Source organism: Clarias gariepinus, chromosome 16 (genome assembly GCF_024256425.1).
Source record: "Clarias gariepinus isolate MV-2021 ecotype Netherlands chromosome 16, CGAR_prim_01v2, whole genome shotgun sequence".
In the NCBI taxonomy this organism is placed as follows: domain Eukaryota; kingdom Metazoa; phylum Chordata; class Actinopteri; order Siluriformes; family Clariidae; genus Clarias; species Clarias gariepinus.
This window is the reverse complement of record NC_071115.1, coordinates 31,710,001-31,722,500: the sequence shown is the minus strand read 5'-3', so window position 1 is coordinate 31,722,500 and position 12,500 is coordinate 31,710,001. Positions and strand designations below refer to the sequence as shown.

Genomic DNA, 12,500 nt, shown 5'->3' with positions numbered 1-12,500 from the left:
ATAGGACACAATAATTAAATTTAATTAAGAAATCCTTAGTATTGTATTGGATTATTTATTAAAATTATAAGTAAAATAAATACATCCCCGTACATCTTGTAAATTAATTGAATCATTTATCCATAAGTTATAAACATTTCAATATATATATATATAATAATGGCATCGTTTTTGTTTCAATAAATATTCTATATTTAATGTCTGTAGTTTAAAATTTCCACAGCAGCAGCGACAGGTATCCAAGGTGCTTAAGTTACCATGGTAACGCATGGAGGAAGTGATGTTACAGGGTGATCTGAATAGTGGAATTTTACAGAGCGAAGTTCCCTTAACAGACATTCCCCATTGTAGGGTGTAGGGAGTAGGGTGTAGTGATTTCAATGTATATGGACTTGCCGATTAATTCTCCCTGATTAGTAGTAGCGTTAAATAGATACTAGATAGATAGTTAAATAGATAAAATAGTACATTAAATAGACCGGTATTGTAGAGTTTAAAGACAGTGAGGGATTTATTTATTATCACCACAAAAGTGAGTGGTCTGGAGGGTCAGAACAATGTTTGAATTTCTGGTTCTGTATTTTTAATTCAATTAAATTTTATTTGTATAGCGCTTTTAACAATTGTCATTGTCGCAAAGCAGCTTTACACAATCAAAAGAATGATTTAAGTTTGTATGAAATGTGAATTTGTATGAATCAAAATGGTCAGTTTGTCCCTGGTGAGCAAGCCGAGTGCAACAGTGGCAAGGAAAAACTTCCTGAGATGGTAATAGGAAGAAACCTTGAGAGGAACCAGACTCAACAGGGAACCCATCCTCATCTGGGTGAAAACAGAGAGCAGGGATTGATCTGCACTCATACTGTGTGGAAGTTCAGCATAACAGTTGATGTTAATTGATGTTAATATGGAGTCCAGGTAGTTATTGAAGACCCAGGTAAACTTGTAAGAAGTTCCAGTCATGAACTATCGAACTGTCAAGTCCCCAGAGAAACAGTTGCCAACACCAGTCAAGGCCAGAACCATCTTCTATGTAGAGAGAATCATTCCCAGACACCAGACGCATCCCAGAGAGACACACGGGGCATCCATGTGACGAGATCTTCAGCCAGAAGCGGGGCACCAGGATGGGTCAGACAGGTCCGGAGGGCAGAGGGAGTCTGGATCACTGGCAGCTCAGGAACGACATGTGTAGCTCGACAGAGAGAGAGAAAGAGTAAATGGGGGAGAGAGGAGGAGAGAGGAAAAAGAAAGAGGGGGGGAAAGAGAAGAAGAGGAGAGATAACAGTTAGGTATGGTCACAGTCACACAATGTATAATGTGAATGTATATTAACTGTAGAGTGCAAGCAGAGACTCCGGCAGGACTAACTATGACAGCATAACTAAAAGGGAGAGCCAGAAGGAAACACAAACATGAGGGGGAACTGAGATGTAAAGCAATCACCTCACCGTCAACAAACCTGAGTGATCAATGAGAGTGGGGAAGACAGCATCCAAACATACCAGTTCACCATAATACTCTACGTCCATGAGTCCCCCAGATCTGCTCCTTTACCTAAGGCAAATCTATTTATGAAAATGCTTGGCTAAATAAATAGGTTTTTAGCCTGGACTTAAACACTGAGACTGTGTCTGAGTCCCGAACACTATTTGGAAGACTATTCCATAACTTTGGGGCTTTGTAAGAAAAAGACAACCTAGAGGTGATAAAAGCATGAACTAGTTTTTCTGCATCATTTGGTGACAATAAATTTCTTATATTGGCAATATTTCTGAGATGAAAGAATGCTATCCTGGTAATATTATCTACATGAGCTTTAAATGAAAAGCTGGAATCTATAATCACACCGAGGTCTTTAACTGTTGCACTTGATAGAACAGAAAGACCATCCAAAGTTACAGAGTGATCTAGAATCTTACTTCTAGCTGCTTGCGGTCCTGTGACTAGAACTTCTGTCTTATCCGGATTTAGCAGAAGGAAGTTAGTTAGCATCCAATTTCTTATGTCCTGCACACATTGCTCAACTTTGGTAAACTGTTTTTTTTCCATCAGGTTTTGCTGAGACATATAACTGTGTATCATCAGCATAACAATGAAAACTAATACCAGGTTTATGGATTATGTTGCCCAGAGGAAGCATGTAAAGGGAAAAAAGCAGTGGGTCTAAAACTGAACCCTGTGGAACGCCAAACTCCACTAGAGAACATGCAGAATAATCACCATTTAAGTCTACATACTGATAACGATGGGTCAGATAGGATCTGAGCCAGGAGAGGGCTGTACCCTTAATTCCCACTACATTTTCTAATCTGTGAAGAAGAATAGCGTGATCAACAGTGTCAAAAGCTGCACTGAGGTCAAGTAATACAAGCATAGTTACACAACCCTGATCAGAGGCCAATAGAATGTCATTTACTACTTTAACGAGCGCTGTCTCTGTACTGTGATGAGGCCCAAATCCTGACTGATACAGTTCATGTATGCCATTTCTATGTAGATATGAGCATAGCTGCTCCGCTACTATCTTTTCCAGGATCTTAGAGATAAAGGGGAGGTTTGATATCGGCCTGTAACTGGACAGCTGACAGGGGTCGAGGTCAGGTTTCTTAATAATTGGTTTAATAACTGCTAATTTAAAAGATTTTGGAACATAACCAATGCTGAGTGAAGAATTAATTATTCTCAACAGGGGTTCTGTTATTGCTGGTACTATCTGTTTAAGAAAATGTGTCGGTACAGGATCTAATATACAGGTTGATGAATTTGAAGAAGAGATGAGTGAAATTAGTTCATTCTCTTCAAGGGGAGTAAAGTATTCTAGGTTCTGGTCTGACATGGCTAGATTAACATCTGCATCAATTACATTGTTCGGTTTCAAAACCTCAATTTTATGCCTAATATTTACAATTTTATTATTAAAAAAGTTCATGAAGTCCTCACTATTGCATGATGTTGTTGTGGAGATTTCTGCAGTGGTCTTATTTCTGGTTAATTTGGCTACAGCATTAAATAAGAATCTAGGATTATTTTTGTTATTTTCTATAAGAGTGGAGAGATATGTTGATCTAGCTACACTAAGAGCTTTTCTATAGTTCAGGATGCTCTCCTTCCATGCTATTTAAAATACTAGTAATTTAGTTTGACGCCATTTACGTTCTAATTTCCGAGCGGTCTGTTTTAAAGTGCGCGTGTGATCGTTATACCAGGGAGCAAGTTTCTTATCTCTAATAATTTTTCTTTTGACTGGAGCTACATTATCTAGGGTATAGCGAAATGTCGACTCTAAATATTCAGTCGCCTGATCGAGTTCTGTGGGGTCAGACGGTGATCTAATCGAAGTTGGGAACTCTGGGAGATTACTGATAAAACTCTGTTTGGTAGTTCATGTGAATGTACGTTTCATACGGTAGCGCGGCGCTGTGCGTACGTTATTACTATGATACACTTTAATTGAGACAAGATACTGTAATGATCTGAGATAACTTCAATGGACTTGTAAATAAATTTCTTATACTTAATCCGAATAATATTATTAAATCTAAAGTGTGACCTGCTTTATGAGTGGGTCCTACTACACACTGATTTACTCCTACCGAGTCCAGTATGGACATAAATGCAGTTCTCAGAGGGTCTTCTGGATTCTCAAAATGAATATTAAAATCTCCAGCAATTAACATTTTGTCTACAGAAACGACTAGGTTTGAGAGGAAATCTGCAAATTCACTAAGAAATTCCGAGTACGGCCCTGGAGGTCTGTAAATGACAATTAGCGGGATCGACTGAGCTGACTTAATATAGTTAAATACACTTATGTTACTATAAAGAATTTCAAATGAATTAAATTTGTGTCCGTGTTTTTGTACAATAGTCAAATTATCATTGTGAATAACTGCGACGCCTCCTCCTCTACCAGTTAACCGAGGCTGGTGTATGTAGCTGTATCCAGGAGGACTAGCTTCATTTAGAGCCACATACTCGTCCTGTTTAATCCAGGTTTCTGTTAAACAGAGTATATCAAACTCCTGATCTGTGATAATTTCATTAACTATAACTGCTTTAGATGCGAGAGATCTAATATTTAACAGTATTTATTTGGATTTGATCAAGTGGAGAGAATCAAGTGGGTTCCGATAAGTTAGTTGTTGTTTGTATTAGCGAAGGTGAGGAAACACATTTCACAAACCAGTAATTGTTTCTGTTGTAGGATCCGACATATTAGTCACAGATTCTGTGCTTCAATTTTCTTTTTGCAAATCATCACCTGTGTTTTCTGCCGCTGCAATATTCGGACGTTATGTGGACAGTTCTGAATACGCCATGTGATTGAGCAGTAATGATCATTATACTGTCCTACTCCGTCTTATAAACTGTCCAATAGGAGGCTGTTTACAAACCAGTACTACCGTTCAGGAGGACTGAAGCGAAAAGTCCGTCTACACTGAGATGACTTCTGTTTACACTGAAAATCATGTATCATGTACTATGTGTGTATGTGCGCGCATATCATAGGTGTGTGTGTGCACGTCTCATATGTAGTTGTTTAAATAGTTAGTGCAGTAGTATATATATATAGGCCTATATGTGTGTGTGTTTGAGTAATCAATCAATCAATTCATCAATTAATACTATTCATTAATTACACAAAACACTAAATTGTTCTTCCTTTTATTTGAACTACAGCTACAATCACACATGACACACATTTAATCTGCATGAAATGAACAAAAATATATTTAAAACCTTGAATATTAAAATTAAATCATGGTGTGTGTGTGTGTGTGTGTGTGTTTATGATTTAAGCCTGTAATAAACCCCTCTTCCCAGCAGGGGGCGCTGAGTGACTGCAGTACCGCACGAGCGCTGACACTATAGTGTAAACACGTTTATTAATGTTTATTAGCGGCATTATTACGTTTATTTAAATATTTAAATGGTTATTATTATATATATATATATTTAATAAATGAGCATCAATTAGCCACGCCCACTAAACTCCATAAAAGGCAACAGGCGCGAGCGCCTTTCCCCCCCTCTTCCTCTTCATTTATAATTCTGCTTTAAATCATTTCTTTTTCTCTGTTTCTTTCATCTAAAATGACAAAAGCTGACTTTAAAAGGGAAGTTAGTGAAATGTGTGTTTAGTTTAAATCAGTAAATCAGTGTGACTCACTCACAGAGAAACTTAAAGATTTACTTATCTGTTTTAAAAGAAGAAATTGTTGCTGTTCAGGTAATAAAGTGAGTGAGTTTCCAACACTATAGTTATAATTTTACATATAAAAATAATGAAAACATTTATAAAAGACATGTAAATGATGCAAAATATGAAATAAATAGACGTTAAACCTCATTTACTCTTAGTTTTGTTATAGTTTATGATTCCTCTCGGCATCGGCTGCTTTAAAACCAAACTGAAAGCGGCTCCCTTTTCTTCTTTCTTTAACATTCTCGTGACCCAGGTCGCTGTCGGCACTAAATCTCACAAAATGCTAAAAGAAAAACCACAAAAATATTTAAACTCCGATCTTCATACGTCGCTTGACACATCCGAGATGAACTGACACATCTAAGATGAGATCATTGATATGATAATTACGATCCGGCTAAGTCGGTTCTTCGAGCTCACCTGTGGTTGATGATTAGTGTAGCTGGATTAAGTTGTCTAGGATTATTGCGCGTTCGTGTGTTGGTTTAAAAGGCGATATGATCGACAGTAGAAACACTGATCACAACCCCTGCGATTGGTTGACGAAATGGAAAAAGAGCGGCTCAACTTTTTTTTGTAACACGTGTTATGCGCTGAAATGCCCCCCTGCCATGGATTGCCCCCCCCCTACATAATTGCTATCAAACATTATATTAGAACATAAATTCATAGGTTAATGGTTTACAAATTACAAATTACATGAAACAATAAAATAAAATAAGCAATATGAAAATAAATATGTTGTATATGAAAAAAATAGAAGTATTAATATTTTTTTTCAAATACAACATGTATACTTTTATATTTATTTATTTTATAATGAAATTAGTTTCGTCCAATTTATCATTATAAAATATTTATTTTTATTATATATAAATATTTATTTGCATATTCATGACAAACCCCTGAAAAATATTCTTTTATTCTGAAAAATTCTTTAATAATTTTTTTTGTGAAGCTGCTTTGAGACAATGACCATTGTTAAAAGCGCTATATAAATAAAATTGAATTGAATTGAAAAGAATTGAATTTATGTTCATATATAATATTTGATAGCGATTATGTTGGGGGGGGGTCAGTCCATGGCAGGGGGGCATATACTTTTCCTTTCCCACGTGAGTCAGTTTGCGTCAGTCGTGCTCTTTAACCAATCTGATGTGACCTCGCCATTTCAACCAATCATAACCCTCCAGGAGCCTAAATCCTGTTTACATAAAATAAAGCTGCTCTCGAGCAGGTTCAAGCTTACGGATATGTTGCTATGACAACAAATGTGAGAAGCGCATCGAAGAACAAAACAATCCAAGATCAGGACAAATCCACAACAATTAAATACAACTAACTGAGTTAGTGACAGACGAAGAACCGACCTCTGAACTGGAATTTTAGATGTTTACAAACAAACACGTCTGTGATTCAGTGAACTGGGTCAAAATGAAGGTGTCAGAATCCACACCCTGATCAGAACCTGTAATGGAGCTGATAACAGTCCTGGGAGCAGAGTAGAGTTAGATATAACCCTCACACACACACACACACACACTTAACACACACACACTCAGATTTTTTTAAATCACTTGTTTCGTCATCTAACGTTTGTCAAATTGATTTATTGAATTAATATTATTTATTGTAAGAAATTCTTTTAACAAAGTGGAAATAATCTAATAAACAGCACTGCTGTGGACCGCCTACGGCGCTAAGGAGGTTTTAATCTCACTCATCTTCTATACCACTTTATCCTGTAGTCAGGGTCGCGGGGACCTGGAACCTATCCCAGGGGACGTAGGGCACGAGGTTCACACTGGACAGGGTGTCAATCCATCACTGCACACACACACACACACTACAGAGAAACACCAATTAGCCCAACCTGCATGTCTTTGGACTGTAGGAGGAAACCGGAGTACCCAGAGAAAACCCACCAAGCACAGGGAGAACATGCAAACTCCATGCACACAGAGACGGGAATCGAACCCGGACCCTGGAGGTGCAAGGAGACAGTGTTAACCAGTACACCACCGTGCCGAGCAGTTTTAATTCTGTTCTTTATTAAACACGTTTCATCATTTTACAAACAGTTTTAATCAGATTTTAAATGGCATTGGTCGTCTTTTAGTTCTTAATTATCTTCAAATAACCAGAAAAAATGCAAAATATGTTTAATTTATATATTTATTTATTTATTTTGGAATGTGTGAGGCTTTGGTCTCAGTTGATGAAACTATTTAGTAAATCTGTTCGCACAGTGAATAAACTTTGTAAATTTACTTTTATAATATTACACACAGTATTAGTGAGTATCGTGTTTATATTAAATAAAAAAATCTGGATTAAATTAAAAATGTGAGAATGTAAAATTATGCTCATACAATTAAGCTTTTAATTGATTCACAACATTTTAAAAGTGAAAAGCTGCTCATAGCGAGATCCAAAAACACACTTAAACAGTTACAGTATCTTCGCCCTTTTCTAAAACTCTCATTTAAAAATGTGTAGTAATATTTTTCCTCTGAAGATGGCAGTAGTTCACAATCATTAATAATCATGTGACTGTCAGGAGAAAGCCATTTATTTCTCATGTTGAAGTGGGTATAAATATTTCGGGCCCCACTGTACACGTCCCATTAGCAGCCCAGTGTATGGGGTCCTGACCTCATGCTTTGCTAAAGCAGTTTATTTTGGATTACAGTAATGACTGTAACGCGACGTGAAGATCAAATGCAGGTGACCATGTTTTAGTTGCACTCGTTCTCTTTGCTGACTCTTTTTTTTATACAGATTCTGTGGATCTGCTCTGCAAAACTGAAACTGTTTGCGGTCAGAAGTTTCGGCTTCCTTCACTTCCTCTCTCATGTCACCTCCAGCTGCCGCTCGTCTTGCCTTTTATTACTTCGCAACATTAAAGAAAGTGAAATAATTACATGTCATGTCGTCTCTAGTAACCGTGCACGAGTTCAGAGAGGAAAGAAATTCAGATGCGGGGTGAAAAATATTCATTTGTGATATTTTTGATTGAGATAAGTTCAGAATTAGTGTAAGTGGGTCATGTGAGAGAGAGAGAAAGAGAGAGAGAGAGAGAGAGACGTAAACGTACAGTGGCAATTCAGTAATCAAACAAAGGTGGGGATTGAAACTGAGCCGCACCTACAGGATGTACACTGAGCTCAGGACAAACACCGTCTACATGCCTGTAAACACATCAGCACTGGAAATATTAACTTCATGTTTATGTTTAGATTTATTGGATTTAAGGTGATATAAGAGACACAAACACTTAAGTGCATGACCTTTATTGCGGCTCTAAAGGTCGTTTGAATTGCAGTCACTAAAAAGTCTTTTAAAAAAGTACATTGCTTGCAGTCCTGCTGTCCATCCAGTGCATCTACACACCCTTACACACTTACACACACATATACACACACACCACATCTCAGTGTTTCATAGGTCATCAAGAACACACTCCTGAATTACTGCTAAAACCGTGAGCTTCTTGTTGAAACACATGTGAGTCACATGGTCACATGACCATCAGGTTAACAACCTCCTTTGTTCACGTCCAACCTTTTTGTCTCACATTTTCAAGGCAACATGTCAACTGATCTTCTCTTAAACTTAAAAGAGATCCTCAGTCTATAAAGGTCCGCTCTGCTACATATCTTACACTTTACACATTTACATGATGCGTTTCTGTCCCTCTGATACACACTGCGGCGTTTCTGTCTCCCGCGTGTCGAGTGTCCGCTGAGCTCAGGACTGAATGCACGTCTTCTTCTGGCTGCGCTTTTGTCCTCTGAAGCCTAAAAAAAGACACAAAGGCTGCATTATTCCCCTGAAAAGCTCAGAGGAACCTGCCGTCTGTCCCCAGTTTAATTCAAATCACAAACTATACACGATCCCACGCGACTGGGACTGGAACTGGAACTTTAGTATCAAGCTCGGTTCACCGTTAAAACTGAAATTTGGTCCAGTTTGTTGTGTTGGTGATTTTGGTACCGGGTGTACCGGGTGTATCGGGTGTATCGGGTGTGTTTCTGGGAAAAAGCAGCTTTTGTCTGTTGCATGCTGCTGCTGTTTTTATTCTCTAATCTTATTTGAGTTCAGTAAAAAGGAAAAGAAAACAAACAACATAATGAAGATGTAAATTATTAAAGACTCACTTTTTATAGTTATTGTTGTTGTTCATTTTATCCGTGAGAGCTTTAGCACAGACGAGACATGCACATATTTAAATTTTTATTCCATTCTGAAAACCAAAGTTTCTAATAGGATTTTTTATTATTATTAATAGTTATAATTTTGTAAAAAAAAATATATATATATTTAAAATTAATTTAAATGGCACAAAAAAATTTAGCAGCAACAATTAAAAAATACTGCTTTGATATATATAAATAATATTAAAATAATTATAAATTCTAAATGCACTCATGGTCATTTCAGACACAAGGATAAATAGTGCAGCTTTTTATAAAAAATAATAAATGTGTTAAACCATCTGAGTTTTTGCAAACTGTCGCCATTTAATATCAGACAGAGAAGCAGCTCCGGGCCACCAGGGGGCAACATGTTTGTCTGTTATTTAACATGAACACTAAAGAAACACACATGACATGGATTTCCTCCTAACCTTCGAGTGAGTTATTACGAGTTATTGTGTTAAACTACATTATGATACATTTATCCAAAATACAGGAATATAAACGCTGCTTTCTACTGTATTAAACTGGAATGATAATGGTTATGGTAATATGATTATATTTAGGATTATTTTAGAAATTTCTCTCCAGTCTGTTATCAGAACTCTAGTTTATCGTGATGTGTATTTGTGTACCGCAGAAACACACTCATGCTGTACTGTACAGTCTTAATGCTTAAGGCAACACCAGGTTCTGATTCTGGAGTAAAGTTCTGGCTTTATGCTTGTAAAGTTTATAAAGAATGCAGGCGGTAGCTAGCATTAGCAGGCTAAGTGTGGTGCCGTTGGATGATGGAGGGGTTCTCGTACCTTCCTCGGCTCCTGTGCTGATGACCTGCATGGACATGCTTCTCTGCGGCGCTTTAGGGGTTTTTTTGCTTTTAAATTTCATCACGTTTGGTTTTTCGATGATCACGAACGAATCGTCCACTTCATCTACGATCGTACTCTCGGGTGTTTCCTGCAGAGGAGAAGATGGAGCATGTTTGCCGTTGGGGATCTGTGAGTTCGCGGGGCGGACCTCTTTCACGTGATTAGCGGTATTCTGGGACTCCTTCGTATAATTGGTCGGCTTTGATGTGTCTTTGATGTGATTGGGTGGCGTTGGTGATTCTTGCATGTGATTGGATGATTTGGGGGAGTGTTTGACGTTACTGGTCGGCTTTGATGTCTCTTTGACGTTACTGGTCGGCTTTGGCGTCTCTTTGATGTTACTGGCTGGTTTTGATGTGTCTTTGATGTTATTGGCTGACTTTGATGTGTCTTTGATGTTATTGGCTGACTTTGATGTGTCTTTGAGGCGGTTGGTCAGCTTCGGTGAGTCTTTGACTTGATCGGTTGGCTTTGCTTGGCTGTGATTGGCTGTTTTCACATCTGAGATGTTATGATTATGATTTGTCGTCTTTAAATCTGGGCTCTGATTGGGGGACCTGCCTTTGAGAAACAGCCTGAAGGAGCTGCGCTGCTTCTTTGAACCAAACAACGGTGATTTATTTACATCTTCTTTACTTTCACTCATCTCCTCTTTAGACGCTGTGTCGGATGACTCTTTAGTGCCCCTTCTGGTGTGGAGTAACTTCTCCATGTTGCTGTCTGAGCTGCTCCCGGCGTATTCCCTGAGCCGGGTCAGATCCTGCAGTGATCCAGTCATGCCTAAATTGTTTCCCACCACCAGGGCGTACTTGGGATTGTGATATTTGTGAGCAGGGACTTTGAGATTGACCTGTTTGGAGTCCCCCAGAGACACCTGGAAGCGGGAGGTGGATGCAGGTAGAGCTGGCTGCGTGGCAGTGGGCGGAGCTTTCAGGAGCGGTGTGGGCATGGTGTGTCTGGGGGGTTTGGGAATGTGGAACTCGTAGTACAGGTCTACTTTTTCGGAAACGGCGTAGAGCTCGCGGAAATCGTGATCGAAGAACTCGACCACCTGCCCGGACATGACGGTGATGGTGTTCCGGTTCATCCGAGACGAGGTCCAGGTGAAACTGCGTGGGAGGAGACAGGGATGAGGATCTCAGGCTTTGTGTGTTAACGGTCTGTGTTTCTAGTTTTATATATAAAGTGGAGATCTGACCTGTAGGAGCCGAACATCACTTTCTCTCCGTCCACCAGCATGTACTTGGAGCACATCGATCCCGGGAGTTTCCCGAAGGACAGAGCCAGGCCGCATCCTCTCACCATCCTTACACGCATGTTCTGACAAACACACACACACACACACACAAAAGCACTGATTTTACTCACACTCTCATTGCAACAGTCACCAAGTGTACACTTCTAACACACACCAATCACTGGAAGAACTCATCATCTTCTAAACAAATCTGTGACCAGAGAAATGAGTCCCAGATTTAAAGAATCAGCCGGGAGCACGATGATGAAGCAGTCATGATCGTGAATAATCCTAATTTTGGGAAATCCTCAGCAGAACAGAGTTCACAGTCCAATACAGTGGAAAACAGCTCTGAGACAAAATGCTGTCTGGGATTCCCCTCGCTGGAAAGGAGACAGATTTAGTCAAGTGGATTGGTATTCTTCCCATTGTGTATTCATGCCAAAGGCCTATAAGACTCACTTTGTCGGACTTAAGAACAATTTTGACTTACAAACGTGCTCTAAGAACAGAACTTGTCAGGGACCACCTGTACAAACAATCTCGAACTTTATGAAAAGTGTGGAAGTGTATGTGTGTTCCTCAAGAATTCTAAAATAAAAATGCCTCAGTATTCAGAATGAAACGTTTATATTTTTATAATAGGACTACCCACACTTAAAAATTTTTTAAAAAGGAGATCACACACCGTATACATGTCCTCAGGGGGCACAGACTTTTGCACTCGATTGTCTTTTCGCACTTAGTGGCGAGGTTTAAACACTGCTCAGTAAAACAAACATCCAGCAAGAAAGCTAGTCATGAAGCAGTGTGTGTTTCAACACACACACACACAGGCGTGCCCAGTGGTATTTACAGAGTGAGCCACTGCAGAGCCAAGAAGGGAACTTGAGTTCAGGGGAATAAAAGATGGAGGATAATAGAGAAGGAAAGAGAGAAGTGTGTGTGTGTGTGTTTGTGTGTGTGTGAGAGAGAGAGAGAGA

The 12,500-nt window shown here is 38.9% G+C and overlaps 1 protein-coding gene across 1 annotated transcript in view; it reads right to left on the bottom strand.

The window, feature by feature from the left end:
• Nucleotides 1-7,425: 7,425 nt before the first annotated feature.
• Nucleotides 7,426-12,500, bottom strand: part of LOC128544998 (protein FAM83F-like) — a 14,795-nt gene continuing 9,720 nt past the window's right edge. Inside the window, exons 3-5 of the mRNA XM_053515314.1 lie at nucleotides 11,479-11,600; nucleotides 10,218-11,389; nucleotides 7,426-9,009 (exon numbers count right to left, since the gene is read on the bottom strand). Coding sequence (XP_053371289.1) covers nucleotides 8,960-9,009; nucleotides 10,218-11,389; nucleotides 11,479-11,600 — 1,344 coding nt within the window. The 3' untranslated portion in view covers nucleotides 7,426-8,959. The remainder of the gene's footprint in view (nucleotides 9,010-10,217; nucleotides 11,390-11,478; nucleotides 11,601-12,500) is intronic.